The 18,662-nt window shown below is 50.5% G+C and overlaps 1 protein-coding gene across 3 annotated transcripts in view; it reads right to left on the bottom strand.

Annotated features, from left to right (window-relative positions):
* The window catches only part of COL13A1 (collagen type XIII alpha 1 chain), a 99,400-nt gene that overhangs the window by 37,791 nt on the left and 42,947 nt on the right, over positions 1 to 18,662 (bottom strand). For 2 of the 3 annotated variants that reach the window (XM_083844356.1, XM_083844355.1), the window contains exons 10-18: positions 17,825 to 17,851; positions 17,696 to 17,722; positions 17,406 to 17,432; positions 15,369 to 15,425; positions 10,448 to 10,564; positions 9,957 to 9,998; positions 9,083 to 9,109; positions 8,310 to 8,345; positions 1,496 to 1,540 (exon numbers count right to left, since the gene is read on the bottom strand). In XM_083844356.1, coding sequence (XP_083700482.1) covers positions 1,496 to 1,540; positions 8,310 to 8,345; positions 9,083 to 9,109; positions 9,957 to 9,998; positions 10,448 to 10,564; positions 15,369 to 15,425; positions 17,406 to 17,432; positions 17,696 to 17,722; positions 17,825 to 17,851 — 405 coding nt within the window. Of the gene's footprint in view, positions 1 to 1,495; positions 1,541 to 6,353; positions 6,381 to 6,993; positions 7,057 to 8,309; positions 8,346 to 9,082; positions 9,110 to 9,956; positions 9,999 to 10,447; positions 10,565 to 13,548; positions 13,615 to 15,368; positions 15,426 to 17,405; positions 17,433 to 17,695; positions 17,723 to 17,824; positions 17,852 to 18,662 lie in introns of all 3 variants that reach the window. The other variant, XM_083844354.1, reaches the window with a different exon arrangement.

Here is an 18,662-nt window from a genome sequence, read left to right as displayed (position 1 = left end):
ACACATCCTCCTTCCCTGTACGGGTCGTTCACCTATGGCGGTGGCTTTGCTTTCCAGAAAGCTCCTCTAAAGACAGAGATCGTGGGCACAGCCTGGTCACAAAACCAGATTTCCACCCCTACCCTGCTGGTGAAGCAGGGGCCAACAAGCAGAACAGCATCAAATAACTGCAGAAAGCAAAGAGACTGAGGACCAAGCACCCAGTCCAGCTCTTGATCCCAGATACGGAGCCCAGATACTGCTTTTATCAGAGAAGACAAGCCCTGCAGCAAGATGTTTTCAGGAGAGCTGCAAAGCCAGCCACCTTAGGGGAAAAAACAACTCCCAAGCACTGCAATTTGGGTGTCATTCCGCACCACAGAGCAAGCGACCACAAAACCATGGGATTCAGCCTGCCCTGCAACCGGAGACAGGTGCACCCGTGGGGACAGGCACATTTTCCTCAACAGCACTGATGCAAAAAGCAGGTCATCGGCATCGACCCTTTGCTCTACAGCCTCTGTGTGCCCTGTGTTAGTATCAGTTAGGGGCTGGTGAAAATGTCCAGTTACAAAAGCAAATATGAGGGATAACGGGGGTCTAAGGAGAAGGGAGGAGGTGAAATAGTGTTAGGAAGTGGGAAATGACAGGGCTTGGGATGTAGCACGTGAGGCAGAGAGGAGGACTGGGAGCCAAGTTCAAAGTAAAGAGAGCTTGGAAAAGTTCAAACAAGGAGGAGTGGGGAGCCAGAGAGCAGCGGGATCATACCTCTCAGCTTTCTGAAACAGAAATCAGGGACAAAGCTAAAAAACACAAGGACAGAAGATGGAGATCAGGGATTCTATGCAATAAAAGGGGAAAAAAGCATTCCAGAACGTCTCAGGGGTCAGTAGGTTTTAGTGAATATGGGCTAGAGTTATGAAAGGGATTATGTGCAGAAAGTGGTTCGGGTTAGGCTTTCACGGTACATTTGGGATGCCTGTTCCTCGCTCTTTGGCCTTTAAATGGCAGCGAATGCAGATGTTATTTTCTAGTACTGATCCTAGAACTGCAGCAACGCACACACATGCAGGCTTGCTCACACACACCGACCCTGACCCATCGCTGCACTAGTCCGGGTCCATGCCTGCACAACCCCGCTGCCTGCCACGGGCGAACACGCACCACGCAGGTTCGCAGCGGTCACTCGGGGCGCCCGGTTCACAGAATGCCAGTTCCCTAGAGACCTCGGCAACCGGCTGCTCTCGCTAGCAGAAAGCATTCAGATCCTGATGTTGCAAGACAGCATCAGACCGGGCATGCCATTTGCTTTGTAAAAACCCTTCTTCCCCCACAGTCACCGCCAGGAATTGGGCCTTACACTTGGCAATTTAGAAGCAGAAAGAATCCAGCTGAGGACAGCCATCGACCAACAGACACACACACACCAATCCAGGTGATGCTTGCGCATCAGGGACAGCCAAGTGCTATGGGTGAGGTCAAGCAGACAAGCATCACTGCGCTGTTTACAAGGTACCTTCATGCCATGTCTTCCCGGAAGCCCTGGCATGCCTCTCTCCCCCTGGAAGCAGAGCAAGAAACACAGGAAAAGAGCAACAGACACAATGTGAGTCCTCCCAGGGCCCCATGAGGAAGGCCAAGCACACAGGAGATGAGGAACGCCGCTGGGTGAGATGGGGCACAGCCCATTTTCCCCACCTGACTCCTCTCACCAGGGCCATTTACCAGCAGTGGTAAGCAAAAAAAACCCAGCCACCCACGCTTTACTCTCCTTTCTATTTTCTTCTTGGGGTGACTTGCACTTCCCTGCTGGCATGGCAGTGTCCCCCACAGTGAGAGCCCACTGCCAACCCCCCCAAACACATCCCTCTGCTCAGAGTGGGGAGTTTCCAGGGGCACAAGCCTTCCATTCAACTGCACCTCCAAAGGTAAGGGGCACTCTGGCCATCCAGCAGTGTGAGCCCAGTGAAGAACCGAGCAAAGGGATAAGAACTATGACAAAGCAGGGACAAAAACAACATCAAAAAATCTTCTCCATCCTCCTTGCACTTCTCTATTCTGCTGTAGTTGTGGCTCAAGACTCATCACTTCTTGCTCAGCCAGTTCGTGGCACGCACCCTGTTCTGCTCTAGAGAGATCCCCAAACACAAAGAAGTGACAAATCCTGGGAAGGTAAATCCAAGGAACCCGGTGAGTCACCAGCTCTGCAGGACCAGGGTACATTTAGGACACAGACCTAACTGCAAGAGGCATCTTCCTTGGGTTGTGCTGGTTCATTCAAACAAGCAGAAGCGTGGGTTTTTACATGGATGCTGAGCTAGGTGTCAGGGTCACACCAACAACTGAGAAGGCAGAAGAGAAATACCCTTTTTCCTCACAAACTCGTTGTTTAGTAATAAAACATAACCATTGCACAGCGCCTTTTATTTACTGAGCTCAAAAGATTTTTGAAAGGAAAAGTTTCAGTGCAGGACAAGGCTGTCAGAGATGAGAGATCACAGATTAGAGAAGCAACAGCGCTGGGAACAAAGACAGTCTCTGTGTCCTGCTGCAGTATTCCGCGGGGCACAGGGAGCTGCTCAGTCTGCGGCCACTACAGGATGAACAAACCTGTGCAGGGACTCATCAAGTCCAGGGTTTTTCTTGTACTGTAATCCTGAACTGTATCTGATATAAATGAAAATGAAACATCTTCTGAGAGGCTGCTTACTGATGTTGTGTTCAGACCTTGCTTGGAAGCACTCTGTAGCAGGAACATATGTGCTTTAAAAATTTTAAAAAGCAGTTTTTGTAATTATGACATGCTGTTAAGTGTATTTTGCAGAATACTGCCCAATGCCATACCATAAACAACCCAGGCAGCTTGGGTACCTCTCACCCTATGCAGTAGATTGCACAGTGATGTTTTCATAAACAAGAAAAATAAACTAGTAATTGTGAATGCTTTGCACTACAGAAGTGAAGACCAGTCTCTGCCCCTCTTTCCCAGCTGATCGCCCTGTTTTGTTTTTTTCTTCTTGAATGAGACAAGACCAAAGCTTTCTGCTGGGGGGCACCTGTACCACGGAGCCTGGCCCCACAGAGCAGCCCTGCACGGAGAAGTAATCCCCCATCCCAGAGAGTTTCCTGGAAGAAACTACCTGCCTGAAGAGCTGATTAATTATTTAGCCCTGCGAAAGCAAAGCCACCCCAGTGAGAAAGAGCGAGGTAACCCCTAACAGGGGGCAAGTTACAGAGCAACCACACAGCCTTGACGTTTTCTGATGATGGCTTCAGACCGTTTGCACAGCCCCCATCAACACCTGCAGGATCACACAGGCCCTAGAGCTAATTAGAGAGCAGAAACAGGCATGACACTGCACCATTAAAGAGCAGAAAGAAACCTCAGAGCCACAGCCAGAGGATAAGCAGGAAAAGCAAGTCTCCAGAACATCTTTAAGCCCCTAAGTAGTTTAAAGCTCTTGTAAGGCAGTAAGTACCCACCACGCTGGTTGCTTAGTGGTCTCCCCATGTCCTTTGTGCCAAGGAAGGGCTGCACAGCACGCCATAGCCACCACCAAAGTGATGGAGCCAAGCCAGAAGCTGGGAACGATCACCAAAGGCAGATGTCAGAGGCAAAATGCCCAGCTCAGGAAGCTCAGGCTGCCCCAGGAAGGCGGCCAGCAGCATCTCCTAGCTCTCCCAAGCTTCTCTCTGTCTTAGGAAATACATCCATGCTCCTCAATCCCACTGGAAGAGAAATACTACCCCTCTCCCCTCCAGCCCAGGGGAAGCCCCTGCTCCCGGTGAGCAGCTTTATAGCTGCTCAGTGCCAGCCGTGACAGAGCATGCCCTGTGCTCATCAGCAGCACTGGCTATGGGCCGCCAATTACACCAAAGACCCTTCCTTTTCTGCTCCTTGCTGCAAAAGTCAGAACACGTGGAGTTATTGAGCAACTCTGCGGCCAATTTCTTATTGCTCTTTCCTCAGAGCATGGGAAAAAGCCTCATCCTAAGGAGCTTTCATAAAAAGATAAAGAAAATGTCAGCTAAGTCAAATGCAATTGCCAAGCTGGGGACAGCAAGTGAAATGCTTCCTAAAATGACCCAGCTGATCATATTTACAGCCTGTCTAGTGGCCTTCAGGAGACACAGATGAAGACCTCAGGGTTATCAAATGAACAAGGGGTTTGAATGCAACTTGCAAGCCTCTTCAGCAAGGCAGGGCCTTGAAATGTTCTCTGCTACCATAAGAAGCAGTGATATGCTGTGCAAAATTGATTGCTACAGCTCAACTCTGAATCAGCTGCGGTATTTGAACTGGACTCCCCCAACAAAGAGGAGGTAGATCCTGGCCAGTGTAATTGAATCCAAAGGTGGAAACGTGAAAAGCTTCTCCGAGTCCCAGATGGCCCTCCTGGAAGGAAGGCAGACAGGAAGAAGAAATTTCCGGGGGCAACAAATTCATGCACCATGTGGATGTTCAGGAGCTGCTACTGGGTGATGTCTGGCTGCTGATTTAGGGGTATCTCTTCACTTTTATTTCAATTCCTCTGAGCAAAGAAGAAAGGAAGTAGAGAGAAAAGTGATACTGACAGTAACAAATGAAAGTCTGTGTGTGAAAGAACAGGCTGTTTCGGGACTGGGGAGGTGGCCCTACGGAGCTCCGATTTATTAGCACAAAAAGCATGGCAGGTTTCGTTTCTACTCTTTATGAAGCAAGATGAGTAAGGGCCCAAGTAGCTAGAGCATGTCTCCAGGCTCGTACTGAGTCACTGCTCTCTAACACAGAACAGAGAAGGTTCTCAACTGTGGATGACCCTGAGACATCACTGAAGACTTGGAGATTTCCTTTTTGCCAGAGCCCAAACACAAAGAGCAGGCAGAACTGCTGCAGAGCACAAAAGCTTTGGGGGGAAAGGACTGCCTCCCTCTCTGCTTGGTGCAGGCTGCCCTGCAAATAACAGATGCCAGCTCCTTCCCCCATCTCTGCCGCTGGTCCCCTCCCAGAGCCCCCAAGAAAGTGGGAAGAGGAGAGTGTGAGGAGCCCCTAGGACCTCCATGAAACAGTGATGCCAAAAAGCAAACTAGAATTGACTCAAGGGCTTAGGAGGCTTTCTCAGATCCATTATCTCCTGCGAAGGCTTTACTCTCATCTCAGCTGGGACTAGGAGATTTCAGTTTGGATTCCAGAAGATAAATCAAGGACTGATTAGTCCTTGTACGTGGGTGCGAGCACAGCAGGTGTCTGCTAACTGTGAGATGTGGGAGCAGGGGTGGAACGCGGCGTCTCCTTCCAGACTTCTCTCCCACCTAGGCCATGCTCCAACTTCAGTCCTGCAGTTCAGCTTAATTGGAGAGCACCTGGCTGTCGAGACAGCAGCAAATTTGTAGCTCCCAGAACATCCAGCCCTGGGTGCAATTCTGCTTTCATTTGCACTAGCACAAACCAGAAGCAATTCTTTTGTGCTCGATGGAATTGCACTAACGCGAAGCTGGACACAGGGGAACCTTTGGACTTTACATGCACCGTGTTATTTCTGAGGACGCATTGTTTTCTTGTAGGAAGACAACTGCTGCTGTGATATTCGACTGTTAAACCAGAGCCTGCATTCCCAAAGAACACTTCCTTAAATTTGATGTACTACATCCATCCACGTTAAGTTCTGAAGGTGCCTTTTCTACTATTTTTCAAACAGTAACACACCCAGATGGAAAAAATATAGCAAATGTATATGCTGGACAATAAATGAGATGTATGCTACACAAGAAATACTTTAAATGTCTGTGTCACTGTCAATGCCTTTCAAAATATTACTGAACCAATCCTTTCTCGTGATGTTTACAATGTATGGCATGACATGGGATGCTGTGACTGTCACGAACACTTGCCAATGTTGTAATGTTTTAAGTACAGTCTACATTGAGTAATATACTTTAAATATATGGGTACAGTAAATTTTAGTCAAATAGATAACATCTGGGCACAGACCATATGAGCCTGTAAAAAGTGTACAGAAACAGACAGAAAAGGCTGGTGCCAAACCTCAGCCTGAGTTGCAGAGTTTGAGTGGATTTGATGCGTCAGCTAACCAGATTTTATGAGGAAACCCCAACCCATCCCATCAAATGGAGAGATGTAACAAATCATTAGCAAGCTTCATAGTCAGAGAAATGCCTTTGCTAAGAATCAAATTCCACCGAATGGATAAAGGCTGCTTTTATTGCCTGAGCGTGGAGAGTCTGTTTGCTGTTAATGGCAGCACAGATGTGTACTCCATTAAATACCCCACAGAGCTGCCTCAGACCCAACTTCCTCTTACAACCCATCAGCCCAAGGAGCAACATCTCCCAGATGATCTACTGTGGTAGAAAACCATATTGTTCATGCCTACCTTTATGCCGGCATCCCCTTTTTCACCCTGCCCAGCGAAGAACAAAGAGAGAGGAAACGGAGAGGGACAGTGAACATAAGGAGAAATCGAGGGAGCAGAACAATCTTAACAGCAAGGGCCAAAGAGAAAATTGCTGAAGGAGGGAGTGGGTGATAAAAGCAAGCCCGGGTGTCCGGATAAACCACGCTGCCAGTCTAAATGCGGGCTGTAACCCATCCCTCATGGGAATGCAAGGTGGCATACCTTGCTGGAGCGGATGCTGGAGGTAACCCATACTAATCCTTCCTGCATATTTTGGGTGTAGACTAGTCAACCATTAAACTGTTTGGGGACCAAACCATTTTGGGGACCATCATTCTCCCAGCCTTAACGCAAAAGCCTCTAAAAGGCAGGTCAGTTTTATTCTTGTACGGGGACCTGTGCAGGGCTAATCCTGGTCCTGGTTCAGGACAGCAGTGAATTGCTCTGACCAATTGTCCAGGCCCTGCACACAGGAACAAGTCTTTCTGTGTACATGGCTTACACTAGGCAGAGAATCTGCCGCCAGCCCCGACCCTGTGTTTTCCTTTAGCATCTCTGGGCTTGCGTGGCACTTATCTGCCCCCGGCAGACAGCCTCACTGACTGCACCCAGCAGTTACCTTGGGGCCCGAAGCTCCAGGGAGGCCGTGTGCACCAGGCAGGCCTGACGTGCCTGCCTCCCCCTGGGGAAGAGAAGAGACAAAACAGAGAAAGAAGCAAACACAGTGAGCAAGCAAGAAAGGGAGCGTGCAGAATGGGGCAGCAAAGGTGTGAGGGGTCCTGCACACAGGTGCCCAGCAGATGCCAGCCTACCCTCCAGGTGTCACTAGGAGAGAAGCACCTCTCTGCATCAGGAAGGATGCTCAGGGTGCAAAAAGTACAGATTGAAGGGAATGGTCCCACAATCCTCTATCCTAGCAGAGCTAACACCTTTGCACAGATCTTTGCCCCATTTTCCCTTTCCTCGACCCACTCACCAGGGAGGATTTTCTCCCCTCCTTTCATCCATTCCTTCCACCTTCCCCAGAGAAAGGTCGCAACCTCAGGCTCATTCCTCCAGCCAGAGCACGGGCTCTTAGCTCAGTAAGTAAATTAGCCAGACAAATTGTTTCATGTAAGAGGGGCCCGTAGCAGAGGCCCTCACTGCGAGGTCGTTGCAGGGACCCCCTCACCGCCCGCCCAACGCCCTCAGGACAGGATGGGCTCTTAATGGAAAAACCGACGGTTCAGTGGAAGAGGAGGCAATAAATTGCATCTGTCTGCAGGAGTGGGCTGTGGTCCGCAGGGGCTATAATTTCCACTTCCTGACATAACAAAAACTTCTCAGTTTATACAGAGCTAATTAAAAAGCTCTAAGGTCTTGCCATTTTGCTCACAGAGCACCCATAAAGCAGTGCAGAGAGAACACGGGACACAGGACTCCTGCCCGCTGGGAGCATTCACCTTCCCCGTCTCCTGATGACATCTCTTTAGCAGTGTCCCTTCATTCCCTTTCCCTCCTTTGATCTTCCTCTGCGCCTTTCCCCCGTCTCTCTTTCTGTCTCCATTACACCCTCCAGACTTGACTCAACCCTGCCGTTAATTAGCAGATGCTAATTTAATTTAACCAGGGAAAGGATCGGCTTTTTCCTGCTTTATTGCAGGGAGCTATACATAGCCAGGATTTGGCCCTTCCAGGTAGCACAAGAGCTAGATCTCAGTCTGGAAGTGGCTGTAGAGAAGCACACAGATGGGGAGAAAGCTGTACCATTGCTAACGGAGGGTTAAAGACATCTCTGGGTCCAGTCCCTCCTTACGCAGGTGACAGTATGGGATCTGGGGGCCTGTCACAGCCCCTGGTCCAGCAGGATGAGAGCTGAGCAGAGAGCTCCAGAGGAGCCCACAAGGCATCGGTGTTGCTGAATTCATTTAGCAGTACTGGAACTGCCCCTCTTACCTTTCTGCCAGGGTATCCCTGAATCCCAGGGTCTCCCTGCAAAAGGAAAAAGACAAAACAAAGTGATGCTTGCCCTGAGAAGGACAGATCCCTGCCCCTTCCCCTGAGGAGATGCTGGCATGAAAGGCCACTACATGAGGAAAATTCACACTTTTGCTCAGAGTGACCCCACCAAGTCCCTGAGCCTCCAGCCTCAGGAGTCCCTGTTACCTGCAGTGACTGAAACCAGCAGGAAAGATACAAAAAACACTGGCAGCTGGGGAACTCATGCCAGCTCTGTGCCCCAGCTCTGTGCTTCCTATCTCCTCACCCTGGCTAAATATCTCAAACAAAAACAAATGGGGGTGGGCAGTTGCAGCTGAACAACAACAACCACCCCCCCATTCGCACTTTGGCAAGTGAATAAATGGGAAACTGTGGTGGAGTTAACAATAGCATTGCAAAATCGGTTCCTGAAGCGCTGGTAAATGCTTTGAGAGTGGAAGAAGCCAATAAAGCTGTGTGTGGCAAAGAATTTTGCAAGAGGGGCTGATGAGGCGTGCCTTGCTCTGCTGAGATGCAACTCAGACACTTTGCCAGGGTAAAACCCATGAGTCAGCATGCAAGCTGGGCCCCGAAGGCAATACAGAGCTGGGGCAGAAATCTTTCTCAGATATTTGATGTAACCTCCTTTCCCTTCCTCCAGCCTTCAAAATGTACACTTCTCCCCATGCCAGCAGAGTCTACCTCTCAGTTTATCACCTCACTCCTCAAAGTGAGGCCAAATGTCTCACCTTTGGTCCAGGAGGCCCAGGTAAGCCCTGTAGGTAAAATCAAAACAGACGCTGGAGTTGGCAAATGTAGACAACATTATACAGACTTTGGGGTGGTGGGGGATGCTGACTGATTTGGCTTGAAATACACCTTTACAGAGATGACTTGCTTCGGTGAGCTATCCTGACGTATTCTTCATGTAGGTAAATACTATTTTAACCCATACTCCCAAATATTTCATGCCCATGCTGCTCCATTCCCCCAGGCCTGATTTCACAGAGTCCAAAGACCAAAAGCTGCTTTGCCTCATGCATTGTGCTCCAGAATCTTTCCTGTTTCTCTGGCTTTGCTTGGGAGACTCCTTCCCAGCCCACTGTGCAGCTCTGGAGTAAATCAGGCGTTGGCAGCTTTCTCTGACTAGCTAAATAGAGAGAATATATTAACAAACAAACCACTTGTGTTTTTAAATGAGAAATAACCAAACAATTTACCTGATATGAACCATGAAGAACACCGGATATGCGTGTATATAAATATAAATAAACAAAATATCCATACAGGAGCTGCCTTCCTGATGTGAACAGACAGGAGGAGAAAACTATCCCAGATATGCTTTGATACCTATATCACCCTTGATTTTGCCTGCTTATGGCAATCCAAATGTTTAGTCACCATATCCTTGGCTCCTCAGAGCTCAAAGAGAGAGGAGGATGCTTGCAGGACACCCGACACTCCATCACGTGGAGGGAGGCACTTTTGCCTCAAGGGACAAGACTTGCTTGTCCTTCTGGAAGGCCTTGAAAAGTCCTGCAGATGGAAACTCCTTTCACAGGGGCCAGCATGTTACACTTCTCCCCAGAGCACACAGGAGGGGAGCTGGTTTTTGGTACCTACCTTTCCATCTCTGCCAGGCTTCCCTGGTTCTCCCACTCGGCCCTGTTGCAAAAGAGAGGCACGTTAGCATGATTTTCTGCTCCGTCCCCTGACATTTAGCAATAGACTGTATTTTAAAAGGTGCTTTAGTTTTCGCCCTCCTTGGCTGCTTGCTGCCAGCCTGAGAACAGGACAGGAGCAGGACTTCAAAGGGACGGCAGGGATTTTTATCAGTCGGGTTTCTGCTGCGAGGGGGATAATTACACCCTGCGTGTTACTTTCGTCTGCAGAGGAGGAGGAAATGGGGCTGGTGTCACCCCCTCACACTTGTGTGTCCAGATAGCGCCAGCACAGGGTGCCTGCCTGCCCCCCTCCTTCCTGGGAACTTCTTCCTCCCCACACACCCACATCCCCTGCAATTCCCCCATCCGTGGCTTCAGCAGAGGCCAGAGGAAATTGCCTGCACTCTAGAGAACGAGGAAGCTGAAAGGCTTTTTCTTAATAGGACTTACAGGTGGCCCAATTGGCCCGGGCTGTCCTGGGGTTCCCTCGGGTCCAGCCGGTCCAGAGGGCCCTGGCGGGCCAGGGGGCCCCGGGGGACCTTGGATTCCCGCTTGTCCTTGTTCGCCCTGAGGTTCATTAAAACAAGGGGTTATCGGCAGGCAGAGCAAACCCATCACCCCAACACCCCGCCACCCAATGCAGGTCAGCCCGGCCAAAGCAGAAGAGGCAGAAGCAGGTCCCAGGTTAGTGCAGGAGAGGTTTCCAAGAGGCAGAGCCCTCCTGAGGACATCTCCCCACAGTTTGCAAAGCCAGCCGAGGCCACCTTCTCAGAGCTGGCTTCAAAAGGGATCTACGGATGATCAAGCAATCCAAACAGATCTTTTCTTTTTCTTCACAAGTCAGTGAAGTACGATTTACATTGTCAGACACCGACATCTCTTGGGCTTCTCAGGAGGCTTTCCAAAGCACTTGACAGTCACATGTGAAGCAAAGCCTCCCGTGGCCACACTGGCACTTCCCGGCAAAGCCGCAGCGTCCTACCTCAGCCTGTTTTTCCCCTGCGCTCTATTTGTTGGACAACACTCCCTCTGTTTTTCCAAGGACCGAAAGTAGAAATGCCACAAAACCGAACGAAAAATAACACGATCATCATGGCATTTCTGGAGCTCACCCAAAGCAGGCCTACGTACGCCAGGCAGAGCCAGTTTTTGTAGGATTTAACAAGGCAGTGCGTGCAGAGCCACCTGCCATTTTAAGCTCCCTGAACGAGGCCGTCCCAGCTGGTTCCTCCCCAGGCCCCTCGGTAGCCCTCCGGCGGCTGCGGCTCATGCCTCAGCAATGTCATCTGGCCCCAAGGACCAGGACTTGGGACCAAGCGGCGCTGCGGAGACAGTGGGTTGGAAGCGCCCCGCTTGAATACCAGACTGCTGATCTGTAAGCGATGGATCCAGCAAACTCCTCCGGCCCCGCGGCGCCCGCGTGAAGCTGCTGCCTCACGGGCTCCCCTCCTCGTGGCCATATCGTGACATCCCACTGCCGGCGACCCAACTTAAATCTGATAAACTCTTTTTCCACAGGAAGCTAGGAATCAAACATGGTGGTTTCCCAGTTGTAAACCATTGGGTGTCTGCCGCATTTCTCCTCCCTGCGCTGCTGCCATGTAAAACCGAGCCCACTGTCACGCAGCATATGCAGAGGACAATACACAAAATCTGTCCCCTGGACGTGTTCCTAACAAGGGTGATGTTTATCCTGGCTGCCTGTGGTGAAAACACGGAGATACAGGGACATCTGCTTTGTTTAGAATGATAAATGAAATAAAGAAGCTGCAAATTTCAGCCCGACCGCCGTGAGCTCTGTTTAGAGGAAAAATTTCCAAGGCGTGGGCCAGGCTGACGGGAGGCTGGGGAACTGGGAACGGGGGCCGGCTCCCTGGCAGGGGATGTGGAGATGGATGGGGAGAGCAGGAGCCCTGCCCCAGCATGGCAAGCGGCCGGAGGGGGCTCACCCAAAGCCCCCCCTCGTATTGCCTTCGCTTCGTGCGTCAGGCACAGCGAGTGCCCATCCATGCAGATCCCTCAGCATGCAAAATGTTACTGCCACATCGCTACAGTCTTATTAATGCATTCAGCACGAAAAGACCCCCACAGATCTAACTGGACCGTAAGTGGATACTGTAAGTTGGAGATCGGGTGTCACGCTCGTCAGATGTCATTCTGTATTTTTAGCTGTTGACTGGAGCTAATTTTTCAGCTCTTTTAAACACCATTTGGTCACCCTCATTGTGCCTCGGCGATGCAACGCTTGTTGAGCCTCCCAACACAGGTCTTGTTGATGTGCTCAGAGGCAGCGGCAGGATTTTCCTCTCTCAAACACTTGTGCGAGTATTTACTCTGCAGCCTCACATTTTTTTCTTAGTGTTCAAACGCCGGGCTCCTGGAATTGCTTGGTGCTGGCAGATCTGTAGGCGTGGATTACACTTCCTCACGCTCAGGGAATGAATGTGGCAGCAGCAAAACAGATCACGGCAAAACCCTCCAGTGAAGTTGGCCTCTGGGAGCGGAGGGAATTTGCAGCCCTGGCTGACGACAGGACACAGGGCAGCTATTCAAGTTTCCCACTTCATCCTGGATAGGAACTTCAGCTTTCAAAGCCTTCCCAAGAGGTCAGCCCTTGGCCTGGCTCTTTGGATTGTCATTTTGAAGGGCAACCAGCACAAGCCACGAGGCTTTACGCGGTGTGAACGCTGAGCTGATAGGAACGGGACTGAGAGCACGGGCCCAAGGGATAAGATCAGGATTTTACACAGCGCTGGGCAAGGGGCAGGCACCTCATGGTACTGCAGACTGCAGCTCCCTGCTAGCATCTGACTGTCTAGACATGCAGCGGGGTGACAAAACCCAGCCGCTTCGTAGAGGGTGCCCAGCACACTTCAGTGGGGTAATTACAGCGGTTTGTCTGCACAGGAAAGTTAATCCCGACGGATGGAACGAGGGAGCTTAAAGTGGGCTCATTAAAAGCCACATGAACTCTGACTATGGACACTCTTATTCACCATTCATATGTCCGTAATTCATTTTATGAATTCATTCCCAAAATAAACTAAACTAAACATGAGTTATGGCCCTGGAAACCAAAATAAATGTGTTTACACAAAGATTTAACGCAATTTAATGAAACCATTATAAGAGCTTATTTAAACACATTCTCCCAAGTGTCTTAGACCAGACTAGCCCTCAGAAGAAGCGTTTGCCTATTCATTCATCTCAGTTAAATTTCACAGACATTAGCTACATTTCAGCAAGAGGCTTCCAACCTCTTCTGGAGATTGAATATGCAGGAACTGACTCTTTAAGGTAGGAGACTGCTTGTCGACAGTCCTAAGAGCAGTTTCATGGCCCATTTCTTTTAGTTTAAAGAACTGGCTTCACTGCATTTCTTTTTAGCCATGTTATCACATCAAAGATTTCCTCCACTTCAAAGCAAGTCCCTCAGCTCTGCCTGAGCCTTTTGGAAGCCCCTCCATAGGGGAAGACAGACAGGTAGCAAGCTGATTAATTGCAAGCATCGGAGTAGGCTTAGTAATAGGCAACGAGGAGGAGAAGTCTACCTGGAAAGTGCGTCTCTTTATGACCGGAGGTGGAGCCAGCCGCACTGAATTGAGGAGAGGCAACAGCTGAAGATCAAACCAGAAGGTCGCAGGGCAAAGGAGGCCATTAGGGCACCGAGAGTCAGAGAGCAGCCAGGGGAGAGAACAGAGAAGAGGGGAACAGAGAGATTGCCATCAAAGTTGACCACCGCGTGGGGCACGGGTACCTGCTGGCAGACCTCCGAGCTCCTCCACGCCATGTGGTGCTCACACGGGGATGAGCTGCTCACTGGCCCGAGCCAGGCCAGCCCTCCCACTGCACACAGCTTTCACTGCTCGGAGATAAAACTTACCCAGGGGATTTCTGACTCCACTGCTCTCCTCAGGCAGCATTTGTAGAAAGAAACGCCCTCCCAGGCTTTGCTAAGCTCTCCACTAACAGGACTGTTTCCCTTTATCTCTCATCATCAGATTTGGGGCAACTGTCAAAAGGCTAATTTTCTCCAAGTTTCCCAAGTGTGATTTCCTATTTCTTTCACCCTTCCCTTTCAAGAGACTGCCTGTATCTGTGGTCCCCACCCTTCCCTGGGGTATGGGAGGGAGTGAAGAGAGCTAGCTGGGGTCAGCAGCAGGCGTCGGGGCACCAGCATGGTGCAATCCGCGATGTGGACACCACTAAGGGAGAAGATCAGACCTTGGTGAGCCCCAAGCAGGGTATTGCCTTGGGAGCCAGCGCTTTGCTTTTCCTTGTTTAACAGTAACATCAGCCTCCAACTGCTTATAGCCAGGAATGCTGCCCTAGTGCACAAAGCTGACCCGGACACGCAGAAATCAAATGCACTAAAGCTCGGGAGCATTTGTTCATCCTTGTGCTGTATCCAGTTTCCACTTGCATACATGCTGCTGTCAGCCTGGCACCCACCGTGCCGGCTCCAGGCCCAGGAATGCTCCTCTGCCCTGATCTGCTTTCCTGTTCCTATCAGTTTTCCATTGAGGCTGATCTTGATTTTACACAGGGAGAAGAGGCTTTCTGTGCTCAGGCACAAAAGCATGTCCCTGCTGTGGAGCCTTTCCCCATGTGAGCTGTGCACTCGGACCTCGGAGGTGTGCCCGCAGGTGTCCCATGGCAGCAGGTGCCTGAGCAGCGCACCCTGGTCCCTACAAACGCCGCTCCTCGCGCCCGCAGTGAAGGCCAGGACCCAGTCCCGTTGCAAAGGGAAGCAGTCACCTAATATTGCAGCACCGCTGCCCCGTGCTCAGGCGGCTGTGTTCGAATATGCTGATCCTGACAGCCTCCAGCTATGGCACTAAAAGCAGTGCTGGAAAATCAGCCGGGCTGATCTATCTGGAGGAAGTCCTGCTCTTTTTAGAAGACAGTGCAGGAGGCCCCTTAGCTCAGGAGAGCATTTGGGGCTGAGCTGACCTTCTCAGGGGGGATGTTGCTGTAAATCAGCACAAAAGCTGTGCCTGTATGAGTGACCCAGAGCCATCTAAGCTGGCTTTGTCTGTCTCCTCAAGTGCTGAAGTGTATCTGAAATATTACGCAGCTCACAGGGAAGCAGAGGGAGGATCTTGGAAAAGATAAGGAAGAAAGTGGAGGGAAGAAGTAAGAGCTTTCCCCAAACCAGAGGAGAGACAATGTCCAGCGATGGATTCAGGTGCACGCAGGATTGTTTAGAGAAGGTTTAGAGAAGGAACCTGAAGCCTCCTGCAGGCAGCTCCTGCCCTGCCCCTCTGCATCCCAGTGGCAAGAGACGTTCAGCAAGCAGCGTGCAATATTGGGTGCACATCCTTGTGCCTTTGCATCGGAACTGGGTCCCGCCAAACCGTCACCCACAAACCTTCAGCGTAAGGATCTGGTTAGAGCGCAGGGCTGCAAGGGTGGTGCTTAGGTATTCCTAGGGGACAGTGAAGACGTGACAAAGGGGGTCAGTGAGACACACGGCGTTTTGGAGAGCAGACGGAGCACGGCTGCTCCCCTCTTCCCAGCGCTGGGCTCCCTTCCCCAGGGCAGCACTCTGGGGACAGCCAGCCCACACCGAAGGTAGAGCCCCACGCCTGGGATCATCCCTCGCAGAGCCGCAGGGCATACAGACTCGTACAGAAGAAAAAAATAGGAAACTGCAGCATGAGCCAAGGCATACATCCTAACCTACATTTCCTTCCTAAGAAAACAAAGGCCAAACAAAACTGAAACAACATCTCTCACTTTTCAGGATGTTGCTTTTCCCTTCCTTGCCCAGAACATCTGACAAAGGTCCTTGTCAATGAGTAAAGCAAGAACAAATTTCAGTTCAGTCAAACATATGGCACCTTTACTGCAAGGCTCATCCTCCTTTTCATTCTGGGAGGAGGAAAGGGAATTGCACCTCTGCTGGCTGCTTGCACCCTGAGCCTGTGAGCAGACCCTTTGGGACAGCCCACCATGAGCTGACCTGACGGCAGTCACTCTTCCCACGAGCACATCTTGGAATGCCTTGGAATGACCCATGGGCTTTTTAGAATGCTGAGCTTGCTGCCTCGGTGAGTCCAGAGCTAACCCCCTGAGAGCCAAGGAGGCTTTGCTGGGACGTGAGGTTTTGCTCCAGCCTTTTCCCTGCTGTCCCCACCCTGTGGCATGTCACCCCAGCGTGCCTTCACCCCAGGAGTGAGCGCAGGTTACCCCCGGTGATACAGTTTGCATCTCTGTTTCCCAGTGTTGCTGCAGGTCCCATCCCCACTTTTCACCTTGAGCTCTGAGGACAGACAGGAGCCAAGGGCTGTAACAAGAATCCAGGACATTGCTGGGGTGAACATTGTTGTTCGCTTCTTTTTAACATAACAATCTAGTGAGCCAGCTCGCCTAAAGAAACACAGCTGACCTGCTATTATTGTACCCGGGCTGGCACATGCCCACAGCCCCCATCTCCCTCAGTGCCAGCTGAGATCTCGCCCCTGCCTCTGCATCGCAGAGCATCCAGGGCCCTGCTCCCCCAGGGACAGGGAACAGAGCCCAGCTAATTGTCCAGAGGCTCGTCAAAAATAAACAGAAAGCCCTTAAGCCTGTCTCCCTGTACACCCAGATTGCAAATTCCAGCTGCTTCATATGATGTCGTTCCAATGCATTTCCAGTGGATTTTCAGCGCTTGGGTTGTTTTTAGAGCTGGTTAAATTTTGCCCCTGTAATCCCCTCAAACCCCATGATGTACTCTCTCCTCTCTTGGCTGTGGTACATGCTGACCAGGCCAGGACAGAGAGGCAAGTGGGGCAATATCCTGGCTTTCATTAAACGGCTGCTGGCATCGGTCCTCCCTCTGTGCCTCTTCTCCACCCTGGGGACCAGCTCATGGAGGACCAGTCAGAGTGCCATGGCCACCCCTGGTCATCTTCAGGCAGGGAGCACAACCCTTCCCCTTGTCTCTATGCAGGGTTGGGGACAGCAGGAGGAAGAACAACAAAAGAGGGAAGGCAATACAGTTTCCTGGGATCTGCAACCCCTGTATTGCTCCTGGCCATACAACATGTGGAGAGGGATGGAGCTGGAGCACCTCTGTTCCTCCAGAAACCCCAGGTTTCACTGGGTTTTGGGGTTAAGGGGACAGACCTTGTCTCCACCATGTATTTGTGTCTAACCCCACTGGGGCACAGGGGCTCTCCAGGAAGAAGCAATGACAGCATTTAGCCAGGGGTCAGCCCCGGTGGGCAGGAACAGACCAACATCCCTCCTGGAAAACCTTATCTGCAGTTTTTCTGTGAAACACATCAATCAGCTGAGCGCTGCTGCCTGGATGACGCACCTTGTTAATGAAGAGATCTATATTTCCAACAAGAAGCCATTCAAACGAAGGGGGATTAACATGCAGGAAGGCACAGGACAGATAACAACGCTAATGACTTACCCTGTGGGGGTACTCTGCACACTGACCCTGTGAAAGAAGGGGATTAAAAGGAAAGGGTTTAAAACATGAACAGGGAGGACCAAAATAGACTCAGGGTCAGACCCGCAAGGTGTAAATCACTGTGGCCGTACTGAACTCAGTGAGGCCATGCCAATTTACACCTGATAAGCAGCCTGCCTTCCACTCCCTGCCCCTAGAGCCCTCTGTTTCTCCTGTATCTCTCGGCCAAAGTATTTAGTTTTAATTTTTAATTTACTTTTAATTTTCAACATATCTCACATTAAAATTACCTTTTCTCCTTTTTGTCCTGGGGGTCCCTATAAAAGAAAAGTGATTTTTAAAAAAGCTCTTAGTAAAGAGTTTAGTGCATGCAAAGGGAAAGGGATTGGGGAGGTACAACTGCGAGACGGGGTACTTACTGGTTGTCCCCTGGGACCTGCAGCACCCTTTAAAGAAACACATTATGATGAACGTGACGGGAATTCCCATTTACAGTGACAAGACAATAAAAATCTCAGCATAAGGAGTAGGTGGAACCTCAGATTTTAAACACATTTGTGGAGAAAAGTTCCCAAGAGAGCTCTGGGCCCTTTGTGAAAGGAGGAGTGAAAATACACACATGTTCTGGCTGTACCGCAGGGGGGGGAATTATTAGGAGAGGGGGAAAATCATCAGGAAAACACATCCTCATTGTTCCCGGGCCCTCAGCCGACGCACTGGGATGGAACCAGCAGCGGCCAGGACTGAAGCCTGGTTGCGCAAGTGAGGGATGTCAGCTCACCCCTCCGCCGCCGAGCGGGGAAGGGGATCTTCAACATGTGCTCGCCAGAGGCTACACTGACACCCGGGCTCCAAAAACAGAACTCACAGAGGAGCACATGCAGAAGTTCAGTGAGTGAAGGTGACTACAGAGCTGCTAGCTTAGCATGTTGGTGTCTGGGGATGTCATCATCAGAGATGTCAAGAGGAACAAGACCACATTTGGGTTTCCATCAAGTGCGGCCCGAGTTTATCATTCTCGAATGAAAGAATTTCAGTACAGCGTGCAAACGAAACTGAGTTTCAAGAGGGGAAGAAAGATATTTAATATGAAAAATATGCTTGTTTTTGGTTAGATAAGTTGAAAGCCACCAGATGGGTTTTCAGAAAACTTTCCATCAACTTTTACTTCTGCTATGAGACCAACCACGAAAAATGTCAGCTCCCAGAGTATATTTAAAGAACATAATTGCTAACTGCAAGGAAAACATATCCCAT

The sequence above is a fragment of the Anser anser genome, assembly GCF_964211835.1.
Source record: "Anser anser genome assembly, chromosome: 7".
NCBI classification, from domain to species: Eukaryota; Metazoa; Chordata; class Aves; order Anseriformes; family Anatidae; genus Anser; species Anser anser.
Note: the sequence above shows the minus strand (reverse complement) of the source record. Positions and strands in the feature narration are given on the sequence as shown.